The sequence below is a fragment of the Piliocolobus tephrosceles genome, chromosome 1, assembly GCF_002776525.5.
Source record: "Piliocolobus tephrosceles isolate RC106 chromosome 1, ASM277652v3, whole genome shotgun sequence".
Classification (NCBI taxonomy): Eukaryota; Metazoa; Chordata; class Mammalia; order Primates; family Cercopithecidae; genus Piliocolobus; species Piliocolobus tephrosceles.
The window spans coordinates 180089519-180112976 of NC_045434.1; the positions used below are offsets into that span (position 1 = coordinate 180089519).

Here is a 23458-nt window from a genome sequence, read left to right on the forward strand (position 1 = left end):
AAAGTGGAGGGAAGCCCCTCGTAAAACCATCAAATCTCATTAGAACTCACTATCAGAGAACAGTATGAGGGTAACTGCCCCCATGATTCAATTACCTGCCACCGGATCCTCCCACAACACATGGGAATTAAGGGAACTACGAGATGAGATTTGGGTAGGGACACAGCCAAACCTATCACCTTCTAACAGCAAAAAAGGCCAGGACCAGATAGATTTATAGCTGAATTTTGCCAGACATATAAGGAAAAGTTGGTATTTAGGAAAGAATACTGAAACTATTTCAGAAAATTGAGGAGGAGTAATTCCTTTCTAACTCATTCTACAAAACCAGTATCAAAGTCAGGCGAGGACACTAGATACCAAAGTCAGGTGAGGACACTAGGTACCAGTCGGGCACGGACACAACCAGAAAAGAAAACCACAAGCCAATATCCCTAATGAACATAGGTGCAAAAATCCTCAGCAAATACTGAATCAAACAGCACATCAGAAAGATTATATATCTTGATCAAGTGGGTTTTATTCCAGGAATGCAAGAATGTTGAAGCATATGCAAATCAATGAACGTGATTCACCATGTAAATAGAACCAAACCCCAAAACCATATGATTATCTCCATAGATGCAGAAAAGGCATTTGATAAAATCCAACATTGCTTCATAACAACCTTCAATAAACTAGGCACTGGAGGTACATACCTTAAAATAATAAGAGCCATATATGACAAACCTACAGACAACATCATGTTGAAGGGGAGAAGTTGAAAACATTCTCTTTAAGAACAGGAACAAGACAAGGGTGTCCACTCTCACCACTCTTCTTCAACCTAGTGCTGGGAATCCTAGCCAGAGCAATTAGGCAAGAGAAAGAAATAAAAGGCATCCAAATTGGAAAAGAGGAAGTTTGCTGATAACAAGACTGTATACCTAGAAAACTCTTAAGGACTCCTAGACTTTTTATTAAAGTTTCGGGATACAAAATCAATGTACAATGATCAGTAGCATTTCTATACAATAACGTTCAAGCTGATAACCAAATCAAGAACCCAATCCCATTTACGGTAGACACACCCACCCACCTACCCACCTACCCCCCCCCCCCCCCCCCACACACCCCTAGGAATACATTTAACCAAGGAGGTGAAAGATCTTTACAAGGAGAACTACAAAACACCAATGAAGAAATTGCAGATAACACAAGCAAATGGCAAAACATCTTGTGCTGATGGATTGGAAGAATCAATATCATGAAAATGAGCATACTACCCAAAGCAATCTACAGATTCAATGAAGTTCCTCTCAAATTACCAACATCATTTTTCACAGAATTAGAAAAACAGCACCAAAGTTCATATGGAATCAAAAAAGTACTCAGCCAAAGCAATCCTAAGCAAAAGGAACAAATTCAGAGGCATCAGCTTGCCTGACTTCAAGTTATACTACAAGGCTATAGTAACTAAAGCAGCACGATAGTGGTACAAAAATATGCATAGAGATCAGTGAAACAGAATAGGGAGCCTAGAAATAAAGCCACATACCTACAACCAACTGATCTTTGACAAAGTTAATGAAAATAAACAGTGGAGAAAGGACATTAACACCCTATTCAGTAAATGGTGCTGGGATGTTGGCTAGCCATATGTAAAAGAATGAAACTGGACCCTTGTGTCTCACCATGTACAAAAATCAACTCAGGCTGAATGGATTAAAGGCTTGAACATAAGACCTTAAACTATAAAAGTCCTAGAAGAAAACTTAGGAAGAACTCTTGGATGTTGGCCTAGGCAAATAATTTATGATGAAGACAAGAATAGACAAATGAGACTTAATTAAACTAAAAGCTTCTTCACAGCAGAAGAAATACTCAGCAGATTAAACAGCCTATAGAATGGGAGAAAATATTTGCAAATGATTACTTTCACAAAGGATGAATACCCAGAATCTACATGGAACTCTAATAACGAGGAAAAAACAACTTCTTTTAAAAACTAAGCAGAGGACATGAGACATTTCTTGAAGAAATACAAGTGCCAACAAACACATGAAAAAAATGCTCAACATTATTAATCATCAGAGAAATGCAAATTAAAATCACAGTGAGATACCATCTTATACCAGTCAGAATTACTGTTAAAAAGCCAAAACATAACAGATGTTGGTGTGGTTGTGGAGAAAAGACAATGCTTATACACTGCTGATGGGAATGTAAATTAGTTCAACCTCTGGAAAACTATGGAGATGTCTCAAAGAACTAAAAATAGAACTACTTTTTGATCTAGCAAACACACTACTGGGGGTATCTGCCCAAAGTAAAATAAATCACTATATTAAAAAAGACACCTGACCAGGTGCGGTGGCTCATGCCTGTAATCCTGGCACTTTGGGAGGCCAAGGCAGCGGATCACCTGAGGTCAGGAGTTCAAGACCAGCCTGGCCAACATCGTGAAACCCTATCTCTACTAAAAATAGAAAAATCACTCAGACGGGCGGTGCACACCTGTAATCCCAGCTGATTGGGAGGCTGAGGCAGGAGAATTGCTTGAACTTGGTAGGCAGAGGTTGCAGTGGGCCGAGATTGTGCCACTGCATTCTAGCCTGGGGGACAGAGTAAGACTCTGTCTCATACACACACACAAAAATGGCACCTGTAGTCATGTTCAACACTGTTGAATAATAGCAAAGTCATGGAAGCAACCTAACTGTCCACCAGCAGTTGACTGAATAAAAAAAATGTGGTATACAGATACCATGGAATACTATATAGCATAAAAAAAGAATGAAATCATGTCCTTTTCAGCAACATGGATGGAGTTGGAGGTCATTATACTGAGTGAAATAACTCGGAAACAAAATCAAATACCACATGTTCTCACTTATAAGTGGAAGCTAAATAATGAGTATGCATATACATAAAGATGGAAATAATAGACACTGAAGACTCCACCAGGGGGAGGGTAGGAGGAGGATAAGGGTTGAAAAATTACGTGTTGGGTATAATGTTCACTGTTTGGATTGTGGGTACACTAGAAGCCCAGTCTCCACCAATATGCAATATACCCATGTAACAAACATACGTTTACCCCTCGAATCTAAAGTTTAAAAAAAGCTTCGCTTGGTTGCAAGAAAACTAACTCTGGATACATCAAGCAGAAAAGAAAAAGAATTTATGGGATGAATTTAGAAAACGGTTGTATTTTACAAAATACAAGGATAGTTTAGTCTCTTGAAATGGAAGTAGGAATTGATGAAATGCTCTTAGAAACCTAGGCATTGTACTGACCCTTCTCTGTTGAGTTTTTCTGAATCTAATTTATTTCTTCATATCTCCAGGCAACTTTCTTTGCTTTTCTGACACATAACCATTCTATCCCTCAAGTTCATGGCTTCTTCTTCCTTTTTTTTTTTTTTTTTTTTGAGACCGAGTTTCGCTCTTGTTGCCCAGGCTGGAGTGCAATGGCGTGATCTCTGCTCACTGCAGCCTCCGCCTCCCTGGTTTAAGCAATTCTCATGCCTCGGCCTCCCAAGTAACTGGGATTACAGGTGCCTGCCACCACACCCAGGTAATTTTTTTTTTTTTTTTTTGTATTTTTAGTAGAGATGGGATTTCACCATGTTAGCCAGGCTGGTCTCGAACTCCTGATATCAGGTGATCCGCCCGCCTCGGCTTCACAAAGTGCTGGGATTACAGACGTGAGCCATCGTGCCTGGCCTCAAGTTCATGGCTTCTTCATTCAGGAGAGCATCCCAAACTGTTTCACTTCTAATCCTAAACCTTGGGGGAGAAAATTTAGGTAAACAGCTTGGATCAGGTATCACCCTTGGTTTAGATTCTTTAATTTGTTCCTGTATTACTGGTACAGACAAGTTGTAGTACAACATTCAGGGCCATGGGGATGGAGGCACCTCTGAGAAAGGGCATTGGTATGAGCTAGGCAAAACACTACAGACAGTGCTTGAGACAAAGCAGCATGTATCCACTTTTGGTTGAGAAAGGATTTCAAGAGAGGATAATTTTAGAATTCCTTATGGTCATTGGGTATTGAATGGGAGACTTGATTCCCAGCTTTGTATTAGAACATCCAGAGTATCCTTAGAATTGTGGTATTTGGAATTGGACTCCTACCTCAATTCTATTCAATCTGACAAATATGTATTGAATACTCACATCCTTACTAGTGTTCAAGAGTCCACAAAAGCAACAAAAGAAAACGAAAACAAAAAGATTATTCCACTCCATACTAGTGCTTACTTGAGAGCCTGATGTATAGGTGTTTGGCTGGGTCTCTTTTGAAGGTTAGGGGTCTGAATGGGGTTTTTAGTATGGGCATCCATTTCTTCACAGTTTTCTTAACACCTTCCCAGTCCCTCACATATATTTGGAGCTTGCAAAATGATATATCAGCTATGTTAAAAAGCACAAAGCATGGAGTTATGGAAAGATGAGACTGTTTGAGTAAACAGAGGCTGAGAAAAAGATAGTGCTTCTTTGTATAGTGCAAGATAGGGCTACAGATAATTCAAGAAATAGAAAACCAAGAGAAGCTCATGAGACTGGATTGGAAGCCATATGAAATGGAGATACTCATTCATGCTTTACCTCACAACACAATATATATATATTTTTTTTGCTATTGATATCAAGAAGAACCCAGTATGCTTGAAATAAATTCAGGAAGGAGGATTATTATTATTGCTTTTCAGATTTTAAAGACATTTTAGTGGGTTTGGAATAGTATCTCGTTGTTTTAGTTTGCATTTACCTGATAATTAGTGATGTTGAGCATCTTTCATGTGTTTATTGGGGTTTGTATGTCCCTGTTTAAATTTTTTGTACGTTTTAAAACTGGGTAGTTTGTCTTCTAATTATTATTATTATTATTATTATTTTTTTTTTTTTTTGAGACGGAGTCTTGCTCTGTCACCCAGGCTGGAGTGCAGTGGCCGGATCTCAGCTCACTGCAAGCTCCGCCTCCCGGGTGCACACCATTCTCCTGCCTCAGCCTCCCAAGTAGCTGGGACCACAGGCGCCGGCCACCTCGCCCGGCTAATTTTTTGTATTTTTAGTAGAGACGGGGTTTCACCGTGTTAGCCAGGGTGGTCTCGATCTCCTGACCTCGTGATCCGCCCGTCTCGGCCTCCCAAAGTGCTGGGATTACAGGCTTGAGCCACCGCGCCCGGCCCTTCTAATTATTGAGTTATATGAGTTCTCTAAATATTCTGGATATACGTTTTTTTTTTTTTTTTGTTAGAGCAAGAAGGTTTTAAATTTTGGTAACATCCGACTTACCAATTTTTTCTTTCATTGTTCAAGCCGAGAAATATTTACACATTCCTAATCACAGATATTTGTTTGTCTCTTTTTATGTCCAAGCTGAGAAATCTTTACTTACTCCAAATCACAAATGCTTGTTTTTTATTTTATTTTATTTTTGGAGACAGAGTCTCACTCTGTCACCCAGGGTGGAGTACAGTGGTGTGATCTTGGCTCACTGCAGCCTCCACCTTCCAGGCTCAAGCAATCCTCTTGTCTCAGCCTCCTAAGTAGCTGGGACTACAGGTGCCCACCACCACACCTGGCTAATTTTTGTGTTTTTTTTGTAAAAATGGATTTCACCATGTTGCCCAGGCTGTTCTCAACTTCCTGAGCTCAAGCAATCTGCCTACCTTCGCCTCCCAAAGTGCTGGGATTACAGGTGTGAGCCATCATGCCGAGTCCACAAATATTTGTTTTTTAAAACAGCTTTACTGAGATGTAATTGACATAGTACATTTTCATAAATCTGACAAATATATACACACATAAATCATCACCACATCAATGTGGTGAACATACCTGTCATTCTCAAAAGTTGCCAAAAGTGCTTCTGTGAAGTTCTTCCCTGCTGTCCCTCTGTCTGCAAGGTATCTACTGATCTGCTTTTCTATTCCTTATTATATATTTGCATTTTCTAGATTTTTATATAAATGGAATCACACAATATGTATTTTTATTTTTGTCTGGCTTTGTTTAATTATTTTGAGATTTATCCGTGTTGCTGCATGCATCAGCAGTTCATTTCTTTTTATTCCATTGGATATATTCTCACCAGTTTGTTTATTCATTCACCTGTTGATGGATATTTGGATTGTTTTCAGTTTTTGGCTATTACAAATAAAAATGCTATGAACATTTGTGTACACATCTTTGTATAGAAATATGGTTTATTTTGGGTAAATACCTGGGGGTGAAATGACTGCCATATTGTAGGTGTATGTTTAAGAAACTGCCAAGCTGTTGTCCTTAAAGTGGTTGTGCCTTTTTAAACTCCCACCAGCAGTGTGTAAGAGTTCCATTTGCTCCATTTGTACTAAATGTCTTGTGAACATTTAGTATGGTCAGTCTTTTAATTAGCCTTTTTGGTAGGTGTGGTGATATCTCAGTGTAGTTTTAATTTGCATTTCCCTAACAATTAATGATGTTGATTATCTTTTCTTATGAATCCTTTTTCTTTGCAACCCCTCCTTAGGGTTCTCTTTCTTGGCCTTGCATCCCCCTTCTCAGGGTCCCATCCCCTGGCTCTGCTCCTGCCTTTCCTCTCACCAGTGTCAGGATCCCCAGCCCGCTCCTGTCCTGCTGGCCCCATCCAGCTCCTGCCCTTGGCTCCTCTGAATCTTTGCTGTATTTTATTTGTTGAACTATCTGTTCAAGTCTTTTGCTCTTTAAAAAAAAATGGGTTTTCTCATCTCATTGAGTTTTGCGAGTTCTTTATATTTCCTGGATATGAGTCCTTTTGGTTCATTCCCTCCACCCCCAGTGAGGTGGATCTTACTCTGTTGCCCAGGCTGGAGTACAGGGTTGTGATCATAGCTCACTGCAGCCTCAAACTCCTGGGCTCCAGCGATCTTCCTGCCTTGATTAAACAGACAGACAGACAAAAGAAACAAAAAAAAATTTTTTTTCTCTAGAGATGAGTTCTTGTGATGTTGCCCAGGCTGGTCTTAAACTCCTGGCCTCAAGTGATCCTCCTGCCTTGGCCTCCCAAAATGCTGGGATTACAGATGTGAGCCCTGTAATTTGTAGGGCTAAGCCCTACACAAGTCCTTTTTAAGATATATGCTTTGCAAATGGTTTCTGCCAGTTTGTGGCTTGCCTTTTCATTCTCCTAACACTGCCCTTGAAGAACAAAAGTTTTAAATTTTGATAAAGTCCAGTTTATTAGTTGTTTTATGAATTGCGATTGTTTTTGGTGTCATATCTAAGAAATATTTGCCTAACCAGATTCTCTCTTATGATTTCTTCAAAAGTTTTATAGATTCAGCTTTTACATCTAGGTTTGTTGTTCATTTTTAAGATTTTTATATATGATGTGATGTAAAGGTCATTTTTAGTTTTTCTCCCATGCAATCAGTTGTTTCAATATAAATTTTTGAAAAGTCTTTCCTTTCCCCACTGACTTGTCTGGTGCCTTTATCAAAAATCAAGTGACTGTATATATATGGGTCTTTTCTTGGACTCTGTTTTATTGATCTATGTCTGTCCTTTTCCCCAAATTTGGTCATTGGCATTTTACAGTAAACCTTGAAATCTGACAGTCTAAGTCCTTTATGCTTTTGAAATTGAGAAAAGAGCCTGATACCTCATATCTGCTTAGTGGAGGGTTGAAAATTAGGGTATTCGTATTAACAGATTACCAAATAAAAATTTAAAAGATAGTAAATAACTGTGGCTTCTTGGAGCACATGGGAGGGGATGACTAGTTCCATCAAGTAAAGATTGTGATGTTTTAAGGAAGAAGTTGCTGTACTTGATAAGAAGAAAAAGATAAAGTCTGTGATAAAGACAGCAAAGTTCAGATGTTTTAAAGTGATGGCAAGGAATAAAAAATAGAAACAGAAAATGTAGGATCTTTTAAAAGGAGCCAGTATAGTAGAATAAAGAAGATAGAATAAGGAAGACTTAGAGTCTAGTAAGTTTAAGCTGCAGCATCTTTACATGTGGATTATTAGTGAACATCCCAAATAGTGCTGGGATTTCCATGTAAGTTAGTTATCTTCACACTTTTTCACTCCTTTTCGTACCATGGAATTGTAATGATAATCAGTGTTGATGTTTTATGTAAAGAGATAATGACTGATGCGCTGTTACAGCAGAAGGTCTGTTTGTTTAGATATTAACTAGTAGTAGATAACGGTCAGCTGACTTGTGGTAAGATCCATAACCTTAAGGGATTCTAGCTTAACTTATTCCTACTTATTTTTTTGAACTCCTTCAATGAATATGAATTCCTCCAATGAATTGACTGGTGTGTTCCTCTAATTTTTGTCTTCTTTGATGACTATTGTTTTAAAGTTCAGAGTTGAGTGAATTTTAACACAGACTTTAACTATCTTTTTCTTCTCCTATAGCATAGCAACTTCTTCCTTAAAACATCAGGGCCTTTTCTTGATGGAACTACTCGTCTTCTACCATGTGCTCAAGGGAATGTAGTTATTTACTGTCTTCTAACATTTTAATTCTAGTTGACTGTATTTTCTTTATTCAGCTTTCTCTCTCTACTTACCCCTTTTTATTTTTCTGTCCATTATTTAGTAAAAATTAAAGTGGTTTTGTGTAAGAGATGCAGTCTCATTTTTCTTTGAACCTTAGTGCACTTGAAATTATAACAAGAAATCTAAAGGTAGATAGAATGTATTTATGATCCTCTGAAAATAACTCCAACACAAGTAATCATAATGAGCAGTATGGAAGGTCTGTAATATTTATTATTTCAGACATTTTATATTGTTAAATAGTTTGTGTCAGATTGCTTATCAGATTGCTTATCAAGACTTACAGGTAATTCAGAGATTTTTTTTTTTTTGGCTTCTTTAGGTGCTTTGCACTTCATGCAAAGCCTGACATTATGCACATGAGCACGGAAGATTTTTTTCTTTTTAAATCCACAGCATAGAACTGAATTGAATTGTATTTTTATATGTTGCATACTATGGAGACTTTTGACAAAGGGAAAATAAGCAAGCGTGTCTTTTTACAAGTGTTTCTAACAAAATTGATTATAATAATATTTTTCATTTATTGAATGCCTACTATGTGTCAGGCATTCACTGTGTGCTAAATATTCCACATGTATCTTGTCATTTATTCCTCAAAGCACTTCTTTGAGGCTTAGAGGTTTATTTGACTTTTTTAAGGATACATAGTTAATAAGTAGGAGAGTAAGAATTTAAGGCTAGGTATCAGAGTAACTTCAAAGTCCTTACTCTCTTTGTTATACATAAGAAACACACACGTACATAAATACATATATTAAGAAACATATTCATATATAAATATTGTATATACTGTATTAAGACACATGTCTAAATATAAGACGAGACCAAAAGACTGAAGTTTAGTGTTTCTTATTTTTTTGTCCCGTAAAAAATTAGTGCTTAAAGAGCTTTTGTTTATGTGGGTTATATCTGTCAATATTGTGTTACAAATTAAAACTAAGAAAAATTTAAAGTATTCACATAAAAAATTACAGAGTCTCTGTACTGTACAGCATATAACAAATATAATTGAATTCAGTTCTACATTGTGGATCTTTAACAAACCCTTTGCCAACATAGATAGCAAGTTTTATGAAAAGTAACTATATTCCAAAACAAAATTTAGTGAGAAAATTGGCATTACATTACATTTTTGCAGATCTTTTAAATATCTGACTTAATAGAAGGCAGCTGGATTCTCATCTCTCTCTCTCTGCATTTAATCTCTTGTGATATCACACACCACATAGCATCTGAAAAGCTCTACTGTATACTTTATGAGAGGATCAGAGTGAGAAAGGCAAATAATATCTTATTATGAAAATAGTTTTGACTCTTCAGACTGCCTGAAGGGTCTCTGGACCATACTTTGAGAACAGCTGATCCGTAGACACCACATATAGCAGCTTAAACTATTTCTTTAGCATTTTCTGTGCATCATACTTAGCACTAAAAGACAAGACAGGATCACTTTCCACTTTGTTAGCCCTCTGCCAGCATTGATGCCATACTTACTTGTATAGTGCCATGGAAGCAGAAGTTGTGGAGGAAAAAACTGATAGAATATCCAGTAAATATTGGTTGGTGAGCTGAAGTAGTACGGTTGCAAACAGAGGTCAGCATAAACACTTCAATGAAAGAAAATTAGTGGACATATGTTACTTGAAGGATGTGTGTGTGTGTTCTAAACTAGGAATAAGAAACATTCTGGAGCAGATTCTGAGTTTTTTTTTTGTTTGTTTGTTTGTTTTTTTGAGACAGAGTCTTGCTTTGTCGCCCGGGCTGGAATGCAGTGGCCGGATCTCAGCTCACTGCAAGCTCCACCTCCTGGGTTTATGCCATTCTCCTGCCTCAGCCTCCCAAGTAGCTGGGACTACAGGCGCCCGCCACCTCGCTTGGCTAGTTTTTTGTATTTTTTAGTAGAGACGGGGTTTCACCGTGTTAGCCAGGATGGTCTCGATCTTCTGACCTCGTGATCCACCCATCTCGGCCTCCCAAAGTGCTGGGATTACAGGCTTGAGCCACCATGCCTGGCTGATTCTGAGTTTTTATTTACGGCTACAAAGATGATGTTGAATGTTCTTATGTGAAAGACTGGTTGTGTTCATCAATCTTTCCAACTACTCAGAGACATAGACATTTTAATAGGGTGAGTTTTAAATGCAAAATACAGTATTTACTTGATGACAGAATAAACATTTGGTTAATGTCCAACAATCTTTATTTTTTCCTCCCTAAATTGTAAAGTGAAATATTTTGAAGATGAGAACTATACTTATAGCATAAAATATCTTTGACCATATATATGATCCTTAGGTTTGTATTCTAAGTGGAGTTCTATTTTTGTTTTTTGGTTTTTTTTTTTTTGTGACAGGGTCTCATTCTGTTGCCCAGGGTGAAGTGCAGTGGTATTATCACAATTCACTGCAGTCTCGACTTCCCTGGGCTCAGGTGATCCTCCCACCTTAGCCTTCTGGGTAGCTGGGACTACAGGCGCACACCCCCACACTTGACTAATTTTTTTGTATTTTTTGTAAAGACGGGATTTCGCCATGTTGCCCATGCTCATCTTGAACTCCTGGCTCGAGTGATCCGCCCATCTCTGCCTCCCAAAGTGCTGGGATTACAGGTGTGAGCCACCATGCCTGGCCCTAAATGGAATTCTGAGGAAGGCTTTAGATTGTATAAATTCAGAACACAGTTTTATGAATCTAAGATTAAATAATTGTAGAATGATTTGGAGAGACTCTAGAGAAGAGCAAGAAACATATTGTGATTCTTAAAACAGATCTTGTGAGAAGACTTGGAGAAGTTCTGGACTTTTAACTTAGAGAAGAAGGAATCCAAATAGTGTTACTGTTGTAGAATATGTTACAGTCATTATGAAGAGAACCCTGACCAGTTCTCATTTTCCAAGATGGAATTTATAGAAATTTACTTCTCTGTAGCAAGGGAAATTTAGATTAGCTTGTTAAAACTTTTTTTTTTTTTTTTTTTTTGAGATGGAGTCTCACTCTGTCACCCAGGCTGGAGTGCAGTGGTGGGATCTTGGCTCACTGCAGCCTCCGCCTCCTGGATTCATACGATTCTCCTGCCTCAGCCTTCCAAGTAGCTGGGATTACAGGTGCGTGCCACCACTCGCGGCTAATTTTTGTATTTTTTAGTAGAGATGGGGTTTCGCCATGTTGGCCAGGCTGGTCTCAAAACTCCTGACCTCGTGATCTGCCCGCTTTGGCCTCCTAAAGTGTTTGGATTACAGGTGTGAGTCACTGTGCCCGGCCATCTTTTTTTTCTTTTAACCATAATGAATTGTATACCCTAGAACTGATCGAATATATTGTGAATTTTTCTTCCCTTGGAGATTTTAAGAAATATTGTTGGTCTCCAAAATAATACCAGGACTTGCCTGGGCGTGGTGACTCATGCCTGTAATCCCAGCACTTTGGGAGGCCAAGGCAGGCAGATAACCTGAGGTTAGGAGTTCGAGACCAGCCTGGTTAACATGATGAAACCCCGTCTCTACTAGAAATAGAAAAATTAGCCGGGCGTGGTGGCACACACCTGTAATCCCAGCTACTCGGGAGTCTGAGGCAGGAGAATTGCTTGAACCCAGGAGGCGGAGGTTGCAGTCAGCTGAGACATGCCATTGCACTTCAGCCTGGTTGATAAGAGTGAAACTCCATCTCAAAAAAGAAAAAAAGTTTAGGAAACCCTGAAGAGTATGAACTTGATATTAATATTAACTTGATACCAATATGAGCAGTTACTATGTGTTGGAAACTGTTCTCAGTGCTTTATATGTATTAACTCTAATCTTACAACAATCCTTTGGGGTAGGTATTATTTTATCCTCTTTTTACAGATGAGGAAACTGAGGCATAAGGAGGTTAATTTACTTGTTCAGGACCACATAGCTGAAGGGAAGAACTTGGATTCCAATCCAAGCAGTCTTGCTCCAGAGCCTCTATTCTTAATCACAAAGCCATGTCTTTTCCCATGTATATGGACATTGACTTTTCTATTTTGCTGAAATTAAACTAAGAATAGAAACTTTGATTTGGGTCATATATAACTAACTTAGAAAAAAGTAACACCAGCTGTTTTCATTTGGAAATTGCTTAAGTTATTTATTCACCTACAAACCTAAAAAAAATTATTTTACATTACATGATAACAAAATATAAAGTCAGTCCGTAGTAAATTATTTTATTTCTTTTTAGATTTCTTCTGTAGTTGACTCCTTTGTCTACCCAAGCATCCACATACATTTTTCTTCCTATATCTAATACTTATTTGCCCCTTCCTTAAGGGAGACAACCCAGAGATTCTGCCATTCACTGTATTGGAAAATATAAGATCTCTGGATACAGTCCCTTTCATCAGAGCCGAGGATGACTTCTTGTGGTTTGGAAACCTATAAACCAAAGATGAATTATATGCACTCTGCATATCCAGAATACAGTGGTGGAGAAGGCATAGGAAAACAACAATAAAAGGTGTTATTCAGAAAAGAGGATAATGGGAAACTCAGTAGTCCCTAGTCCATATTGATCATAAAATCCTGCTGGATAGGAGTGTCAGAGACTCCCTGGCAGAGTAATAAGTCCTTTTAATCTGCTCTTTGGGAAGATTTTCATTGTCCTTTATGGTCCTTCAAGGAATCTTACCTTGTCCTCAATGGCCACATCTTAGATTGGTATTGATAAAGATGCCCTTTCTGGGAAATACACAGTTTTTACAGCTCTCTCCATTGATAAGCCTTGGGGAGTATTTTAGAAACTTTAGAGACTTTTGCAGTTTAGGCTCTTTGACCTCTCACTCTCCCATATAGTTACCTTAAAAATTTTAATTTCTAGACTTTTTGCTCCTTCGAGTAATTAGAGCCAAAGGACCTGCCCAGACACTTTTTTTTTTTTTTTTTAGTGTGAAGACTGCCATTTGTACCTTGCTTACCTCAGGAATGTCTTGTTTTGGTGCCATGGAACATGTTTAACCGTCTGGTGAAACCTATGCATCGTTCTCAGAATAATGTTTCAAAATTCATAAAATACGGGGGTGGGGTAGGGGGAGGGAGGGCATCAGGAGGAATAGCTAATGATGCCAGGCTTAATACATAGATGATGGTTTGATCTGTGCAGCAAACCACCATGGCGCACATTTACCTCTGCAACAAAGCTGCACATCTTGCAAATGTACCCCTGAACTTACAATAAAAATTGAAGAAACAAAATCACACAAAAGGTGAAAAATAAAACCAGTTAATTATATCAAAATACAGTTATCAAAATATTAACTTTGTGACATAGTAATATATACTTTTAAAATAACACATTGAACAAAAGATCTAGTGACAAATCTAAGAAAGTCAGTTTTGAAGTAGTTGATGAGTTTAAACAAAAATTTTAGATTTCTGCAACATTTCTCATTGGTTATATTTGTGATTTTTATTGGTGGCAGAGTTATAGATACTATTAATGTTACTGTGATTTGTTGTCTACTTTCATAGTTAAAGGAAATGCTAAATTTCGGTCACAAGTTAGTGGAAATAAAGAAGATATTTTCCTTTTCCAAGTTATTTGACCTCTTTTAGCTCCTAAGGGAAAGGTGGCTTTGGTGAGGCCATTTTAAACAATAGTCTGTGTGGAAGGACAACACCTTAACATTACCTTTGTGTGGTAAGGTGTCAGTCTTCTCTACTGCTAATGCTGTAGTTTTGTAACTATACTCAGCTACCTCAGTTTGGACTTCAGAAGCACTTGGTTTTTCCAGCCTTGCAAGACTTCAGATTATAGGACTCTTAGCTGAAATTGCAGGACAAGGGCAGGGAGTACCTATCTCAGCAAATCTGTATTTTCTCTGTCTCTTCTTGTAACTTTAATCAAAGTTTATTTCTCTTTTAGGACTTCACTTTAAATGGCAAGAAAGAGCCAACACATGCCAACATTCTAAATTTTTCCTGCATTTCTCTTTTTGCACTAGCCTCAGTTGGCATATGGCTTGCTTTTCAAATTCTACAGATAACAGTTCGACCAAATTCTTTGTCATCAGCTTTCCAACTGTCATTATCGGAATTTATTAACTCATTAATTCGTCTTTAAGGGAGTGTCCTATTTTAGCTTATGTTACTTGTATCACTACACTGCCATGTCCTAAATTCTCTGTGTTAGGAACTACATTCATCTGCTGATAGAGACTCTTTTATAGTAGTTGAACACATTAAAAGTCTGTAGGGTAGGCAGTCTGGCTGGGATGGCAGCTTCACAATCTACTTCACACACACAAAAAAATCAGGGATCCAGACTTTTTCTCTCTGTTTCCATATGCTCAGTATCTGGCTTCCATGTTCAGGATCATCTTATGATCCAAGATGACTGCTAGAGCAATAGTTAATTCTGTCCACACTCCAGAGGGCAGGCAGGGCAAAAGGTGCAATACCGTCCTGAATAAAATTGGGATTTATTCCTAAGGTGAAAGTTAAGAACAGATAATAAGTGGCAATAGGAGTCTCTGCCGTAGCCCCTGCTTCTGGTTGCTTTGAGTGCTGAAACACTGTAATAGGAGTGATAGCACATATTGGCCCTAAGAGATGCATGAGATCAGAATAATTCAAGAATCAGTCCTGTGGTAATTACAAGAATTTCTCCTGAGTTCTAAGTTGCTCAGTTTTTTATGTGCCGCAGGTCTTAAGATGAAATGCCAGGTGCCGGGAATGACGTGGGGAGGATTCAGTAATATTTGGGTCACAACATTGTTACCCTCAGTGTTCTTCGTCCTTTTATTTTCTTTTGTGTCTTACTCTTACCTCCATTTAGGGAGCCAACGATATCTCTACCCATTTGCACCCTTTTTTGATACTGTTGAAACTTTAAAAACTTTCTGAAGAAGCCTTTGCTACACTTTGGGAATTAGGAAAGTTGCAGAGGGAGGCCACACAGTGTACTAAAGTAGCTATAAAGCATACATGGCATCATGTGAGTGTGTTTCATAAAGTGGGATTCAAACCCCCATGTTATGACTCAGTTTTGAGTTGTTATAGCCTGATCCTGATGCTCCTTATCCTTTAATTTTATGAAGAAAAAAATTCTGTATGGAACTTCTTTTAAGTAATAGTTACCATCATAGATTTAAGAACTGCAGACAAATTCTTCTCCATGCCTTCCTTTCTCCCACAAGTAACAGTATGTGCTTTTCATCTTACTTCCATGTTCTCATTTTTCTCTGTTCTAGTAGAATGGTTTCTTTTCCTGTGTAATACTGCCTGTCAGTCTGTGCTCTGAGTCATACTTTCTTCTGTCTTATCAAGGACTTCAAACCTATGAGTACCCTTACCTTTTGCTACTTAGTACTGTCACCTCTTTCTTTTAACTTTTGAACTGGTTACGGTCTCATTTGTTTGGGGAGGAGTACACCCATACCTTCATTGGACAGTTACTATTTCAATCATGAAAGTTTCTTCTTTCAAAGAGATCAGAGTCTTGTGGGAGAGAGGTAGGTAAAGATAATCACAGTTACATATAAATTCTATGATAGGGGTATTTATACTCTGCTTTAGGAATAATAGCTCCTTTAGTTTAGGAGATGGAGGATGGAAAGAGGGGATTGACCAGGCTTCCTGTAGGGGGAGATGTTTGGTCTTGAAGTAGAAACCAGCCAGGCAGACACAGAAGGAAGGGACATTCCAGAAAAGAAGGCCCTTATTCCTTATCCAGTTACTATGTTATTTTTCATATAACTTGTACTTGGCACAGTATTAGTTAGCATCGGAAGTACTAATGTATGGTCACTGTCCTTAGTGGTTGGGGGAGAAGAGGTGAGGGTAGAAAGCTTAAGCATATGATTCAACTATGCATGTGAAACCACATGTCAGTTGCCAAACTGAGGTTATAATTGCTCTAGGAATTTAGAAAAGGATTAATGAAAGATTAGTAAAAGCTAAAGTAGTTGAAAATGAGGAATTTAGATTTAGTATAGTAGGAGTAAGGGAGCCATTGAAAACGTTTAGGTATAATGACATGAAGGCAGTGTTGATAGGTTTCTCTTGGAGTGTATGCATGGACTGGATATGATTAGTAGGGAGGGGTGGTTGAGACATCAGAGTCCAGGAAGCCAGCTAGGAAGCTTTTGGAATGAGGTGAGGTAATGAGGGCCTGACATTTCTTAACCAGATTTCCATAACCAGATTCCTCAGAGCCTCCCATGCTGTTTTTAAATTTACCACCATCTGTTCTCGTATACAAGTGGACTTCTGTCATCACCATTCCACTAATAAGCTTGTTTGTTTGTTTGTTTTTTGAGGCAGAGTCTCGCTCTGTCGCCAAGGCTGGATTGCTGTGGTGCACCCTCAGCTCACTGAAACCTTCATCTCCCAGGTTCAAGTGATTCTCCTGCCTCAGCCTCCCGAGTAGCTGGGATTACAGGTGTCTGCCACCACACCCAGCTAATTTTTGTATTTTTAGTAGAGATGGGGTTTCACCATGTTGGTCAGACTGGTCTTGAACTCCTGACCTCAAGTGATCTGCCCGCCTTGGCCTCCCAAAGTGTTGGGATTACAGGCGTGAGCTACTGCACCCGGCCTAAAGTTTGTGTCTAAAGTTACTGGTGATCTGGCCAAATCTAATGATCATCTTTTGTGTTCTCCATGCTTAATGGAGAATCACAATAGCCACCAGCCTAAGTACCAACAATGGAGGCACTTTTTGCTTCACTACCAAGAATGCAGTACATAAAATTTAAGAAATTGCAAACAGAACAGAAGCCCCACTTTTTTAGAGTTTAAATTTGAGATGTTTTTATAGTGTACTTAAAATTTGCTCTTGCCGAACTGATGAATATAAGCACAGTAGAATAATTTTTACACATGATGGCTTTGAAGACTAGGGTCCTTTTTCTTTCCAGTCTATTTAAATCTTCACTTAGCTGAAGTTCTTCAGCTAAGTCAATCTTAACCTAGCTGAAGACTTCGCTAAGTTCTTCTTTCTTTACCCTCAAGGCTTTAGTCCATGTTGTTTTCTCCTTTTCCTGAACCTTCACAGCACCCAGAGCTCAACTCTGTACTTTTTTTCAGTTCTTTGTTGTGTCTGAACTTCTTTATTAAACTATAAGTTCCTGGAGGACAGGAATTTTACCACACTTCCTATGTGTGTATTTTTATCTTATTTTATGTTTTACTCTAACATAGCTCTTTATGCATGTATAATTTATGCATTCTTGTTAAATATATAACACACAGTAAATACCTGTATTACTGAGATTCTCATAAAGTCTTATTACTGGCACTGAGGGAAGGGAGCAGAAGGCAAAGATGGTTCTCAGTAGGGAGCACCTGCAATAACAATTATATTCCCGTTTGTAATATGCTTTTGTATGAAAATGTATGTAACTGGCTGCTTTGGGAGTTTCAACAAAATAAACCTCTACTCCATGGAGACTTGATTGAGGTAAATTGGATGACAGCATGGTATAAAATAGCCAATCTTTATTGAATGAAATGTGAATAATAATATAAGTAACTACTCTTATTACCAATATGAGTAGTTAACATTTATTGAATACTTACTACTTGCTTGGCACTGTTCTGAATACTTTACATCACTGAGGTGGGTACTATTTAAATTATCATCTTCATTTTACAGACGAGATATGTTTAGCAAAACTACTAGATTGGGTATCAGGAGATCTGGGCTCTGGTTTTCGTACTACTGCTAACTACCTGTGTGAAATTGGATGAGCCTTAACTTCAGTTTTTCATTATTGGAGGGATTAGTCTCTGATCTCTAGAATACTTTCTCTACTGTTTTGACATTGTGATCTCTAAATTATCCTATCTTCTTATTCTACAAGTCACTATATGACTTCTTGCTGGGAACAGATGTTTCTGGTTGAGATTGTAGAGTAGGATAGTACGTTTTTTTTTTTAAGGTCTCTGAAGATGCTATATAGATGAATTTAAAGTTCAGGTTCAGAGGAATGTGTACAATAGAGATGGAGGGAATTTGAGAAAATGAGTAAGGTAAAATTGTGGATCAACATATCTGAAAATCAAGAGGACTCAATTTACTGGCAGTGCAGATAGAAAGAATCCTAATGGTTGTCTTCTGATTTATAATTGCTCTTGCTTAATGTGGTTTACTTTATAGTGTATTAGTGCCCTCCCAAGATACTCCTAGACTAATATTATTAACCAACATTTACTGAGTATTTCTTTTGTGCATGTTTTAACACATTTAATTTTCAAAGTAATATTTTAACCATAGGTACTATTGTTGCATTTTACAGATGAGAAAACTTGGAGGCAGAGGTAATTAACATCTTCACAGTTCTATAGCTTATAACTGTTAGAATCAGTTCTTAGACTCTGGGTCTTCCTCACTCCAAACTTCCTGTTCTTTATTGATTCTCTGTTGCCTCTGTGTTGTTCAGAGCCTATGCATAATACTCAAGGTTGCTTTTTGTTAGGAGCCATTTGGAATGAAGGGGCTATATGGGATTTTCATAGCTACTAATGTTTTCTTTTGACTTGAAGTCAAAAGAAACCTTTAAGTTTCTTTTTTTTTTGGTTCTCCTTTTTTCCTTTATTTTGATATCACTTAGAAATCTTTTCATTCTTCTCTACTTTATTGTCAGTCATTATTTCTGCTTCTTTGATCCCAGAATAGAAGGGCTTATATCCTCTGCTGAAAGTTAACAATTCCAATGTGAAATGTCAAGCCTTGTTTCTATATTCTTATCTTCAATTCTTAGAGCAGCTTTCTTCCTTTTCTAGAATATCTGTTAACCTGGCAGATTTAGTTTTCTTTCTTTGTGTGATAATGGTCTGAATTTTTCAGCTTTGGAGAGAAATACACTACAGAATTCAAATCACTGGACGTTTGCCCAAGCCTGTCTTTGAGTTTTTAATGCTGCTTTTCTTGCTGACCATTTATGTGATTTAATGCCTTATATTCTGTACTCCCACATCTTCAGTTAGTTTTTGTAAACCTGTTCCTTGACTTGTTTTTTAAAAAAAGTAACTCCCTGGTACTGCCTATTTTTTCTCTCACTCATCAGTGTCCTTGACTTTGCATTCCTTTTTTCCGTCAACTCCCCCAGCTAGCTTGTCTCTTTGCTCTTCTTGTATACCCTGCTTTACTCTTCCTACCTCCTACCTGCATAAACTCTACCTTGTTTCCTTCGTGTGGATTCCTGTGCTAGTTTCTCAGTTACTTCTCTGACCTCTTGTCTCTACCTTACTTTTTGGTATTTTGTTTTTATGACTCTCCTAAAATTTGTGTAAAAGAAATGCCAGAGGTACATTTTAAGCTTTTAACGGCTTGTGGTGGTGAGTAAAAGAGTTGGGCTGCAGCTGGGTTTTTCATACCAAGATCCTGTTGCCCTCTTAAAGAAACAGGCAGCAATGTTTAGAAAGATTGGCATCGGAACACTTTGTATGTGTGTGTTGTTCTGTATTTTAAACAATTTTAAAACCAAGTTTGTTATGTTTTGATGAGGAAAAAATTAAGAAAAAAGATTGGAAATGTTGATCCCTTAAATACTTGGTTTGCTCATTAACATACTCAATCTTTTTCCTCCAGATGTAACTCAGGCTTTCCCTCACTTTGGAACTCCTAGATTTGTGAATATTGGATATTTTGAGAAGCAGGGGTTCTTTCCTTGATATTGACTAAGGAGTCTATTTACCTTCAGGATGACATCTGAACTGGAGAGCAGCCTAACATCTATGGACTGGTTACCACAGCTCACCATGAGAGCAGCCATCCAAAAATCTGATGCTACACAAAACGCTCATGGAACAGGAATTTCTAAGAAGAATGCACTCCTTGACCCAAATACAACTCTGGACCAGGAAGAAGTCCAACAGCACAAAGATGGGAAACCTCCATACAGTTATGCCAGCCTCATTACATTTGCAATTAATAGCTCACCCAAAAAGAAAATGACTTTAAGTGAAATTTATCAGTGGATTTGTGATAACTTCCCATATTATAGAGAGGCTGGCAGTGGTTGGAAGGTAAGGATTTTATTTAAATTATTACTTTTACGAAGTAAGCAATGATAATACTGATTTCTACTGAAAAAGCTTTGTGAAGGCTCATGTAATTGATTATGAAATTTTGATCTTTAGTGATTTTTAGGATGTCAAAAAAAAGTTTTTAGCTTAGGTGAATAACTTTATTTTTGGTAGATTATTAGTGTGTTCAAACTTCATTATGTTATAGTACTGATGTAGCATAAAGTAAAGCAGAGTTAAGGTAGCATTCACTGGAGACCATACCTGCAGTTCAGGTGAGTTGACAGTGAGCCTAAAGTGAAAAACAACATAGTATTGCAGCTAGTACTAACTGCATTTATCAGTAAAGAATTTTTTTTTTTTTTTTTGAGACAGAGTCTCACTCTGACGCCCCAGGCTGGAGTGCAGTGCTTGATCTTGGCTCACTGCAAGCTCCACCTCCCGGGTTCACGCCATTCTCCTGCCTCAGCCTCCCAAGTAGCCGGGATTACAGACACCCGCCACCATGCCTGGCACATTTTTTGTATTTTTGTTAGAGACGGGGTTTCACTGTGTTAGCCAGAATGGTCTAGATCTTCTGATCTCATGATCTCCCCGCCTCGGCCTCCCAAAATGTTGGGATTACAGGCGTGAGCCACCACGCCCAGCCAGGGATTTTTTTTTTATTAAATTAGAGACAAGGTCTTGCTCTGTTACCCAAGCTTGAATGCCTGAGCACGCCACCATGGCCAGCTAATTCTTAAATTTTCTGTAGAGATGGGGCCTTGCTTGTCTCAAACTCCTGGCTTTAAGTGATCCTCATGCTTCGGCTTGCCAAAGTTTTGGGATTACAGGTGTGAGACACTGTGCCTGGCCAAGACTTTTTAAAAAATATTTATCTTGAAAGAATTTTAGATTTTTGCAAAAGTTGCAAAAGCAATACAGAAGGTTCCCATGTATACTTCGTCAGCTTCTTCTAATGTTAACATCTCATATAACCATAGTACAATTTTTAAAACTAAGAAATTGACTGAGCATGGTGGCTTATGCCTGTAATCCCAGCGTGTTGAGAGGTGAAGGCAAGAGGATTGCTTTAGAACAAGAGTTTGAGACCAGCCTGGGCAATATATGTTGCTCATGATTAGATGTTTTCTTACAATTAGAATGAGGTATTACATTTTTGGGAAGAATAATACAGATACGGCCTTTTGTGCATAACATATCAGAGGATGGATAATATAAGTATTTCTTAATGGGAATGTTAACTATGATTCTTTGGTTAAGGGGATGTCTGCCAGGTTTCTTCATTATGAAGTTACTATTTATCACTTTGTAAATAATAATATGTTTTGGGGGGATACTTTGAGCATATGCAAATACAGTAAGTCCTTAACTTTGATAAGTTCTTGGAAACTGTGACTTTAAGCAAAACAACGTAAAGTGAGACCAGTTTTTTTCCTCATCAACATTATAATGAAATGATGTTATTTGAAGACGTGCTATACTTTTGACTTAATGTTGCAGTTTCCAAGAACCCCATTAGTAGTGCTAAATGAAGACTTACTATACTTTATTTCTTCTTAAACTTTTGTCCATTAATTTTAGCATTGATTGGTAGGTCATAACTGTAGCAATTATTACTCTCTCCCCTCCCCTCTCCTCCCTTCCCCTCCCCCCCCTTCCACTCCCCCCCCCCCCCCCCCCCTTTTTTTTTTTTTTTTTTTTTTTTAAAGAGTCTTGCTCTGTTGTCCAGGCTGGAGTGCAGAGGCACTGTGTCAGCCCACTGTAACCTCCGTATCCTGGTTTCAAGTAATTCTCCTGCCTCAGCCTCTCGAATAGCTGGGATTACAGGCACCCACCACTGCGCCTGGCTAATTTTTATATTTTTAGTAGAGACAGAGTTTCACCACATTGGCCAGGCTGATTTTGAACTTCTGACATCGACCTCCTAAAGTGCTGGGATTACAGGCGTGAACCACCGTGCCTGGCCAGTTATTACTGTTTTCTAACGGTGATTGTCTGTTTTCCTTAATTCCTTCGACATTTATTGATTGATACTCTTCTGAAAAGATGAGTTCTTTTAGTCCCTTTTATTCATTTATTCAGTCATTTATTTATAATAGTATGCACTCATGGATATTTATTCTTTGTGCTATTGTTGTCATTCAAATTGTTGCAACTTTGGCCATTAGGAGCTCTTATAGGTTGGCCCCATACTTCTGTTTGCTTAGCACTTTCTTTTTGGCACCTTGAGTTGTTCCAGGGATATATTGAGTCTTCTTGCCCAACCTTGGAATCAACCACTACTTTAAGGAGACTTTTGAGGTACTAGCTAATTCATGTTATGCAGCAAATAATTCAACTTTCTTTTTTTACATTTTTAAGTTTTTTTTTTTTTTTTTTTTTAAGACAAAGTCGTCTTGCTCTCTCTGTCAGCCTAGCTGGAGTTCAGTGGTATGATCCTAGCTCACTGCAGCCTCAAACTCCTGGGCTCAAGTGGTCCTCCTGACTTACCCTCCTGAGTAGCTAGGACTACAGGTGCGTGCTGCTATGCCCACTTGGCTAATTTTTAGGGTCTTGTTATGTTGCCTGGACTGGTCTTGGCCTCAGGTGATCCACCTGCATCTGCTTCCCAAAGTGCCGGGATTATACATGAGGGCCACCGCTTTCTTTCGTCTCTGCACATGTTATATTCATATTCTTACATAGGAATTAACAAGTCGTGTGTTATGTGGGGTGTGTGTATACATGTAGAGGAAGGGAGTTATAGAGCTTTAGGTCAATCATCAGATGGTAGTTACTCTTTAGTTTCTCTTAGGCCTTCCTACTTCAACACTTTTGCCTTTTTCATTTGACTGGATATATTAGAGACATTTGCTGATTTGCCGTGCAGCAAAGATGTGCTGTGCATGATTCCCTTGTAAGGGAAGGGATTGTGCCTCACTGAAGTTTTTGTATCTCT

The 23458-nt window shown here is 38.2% G+C and overlaps 1 protein-coding gene across 4 annotated transcripts in view; it reads left to right on the forward strand.

Moving 5' to 3' along the window:
* The window catches only part of FOXJ3 (forkhead box J3), a 153759-nt gene that overhangs the window by 39095 nt on the left and 91206 nt on the right, over positions 1-23458 (forward strand). For 2 of the 4 annotated variants that reach the window (XM_023221311.2, XM_023221315.2), the window contains exon 3: positions 20193-20517. In XM_023221311.2, coding sequence (XP_023077079.2) covers positions 20193-20517 — 325 coding nt within the window. Of the gene's footprint in view, positions 1-18790; positions 18808-20080; positions 20518-23458 lie in introns of those variants that run through there. The other 2 variants (XM_023221314.3, XM_023221313.2) reach the window with 2 other exon arrangements.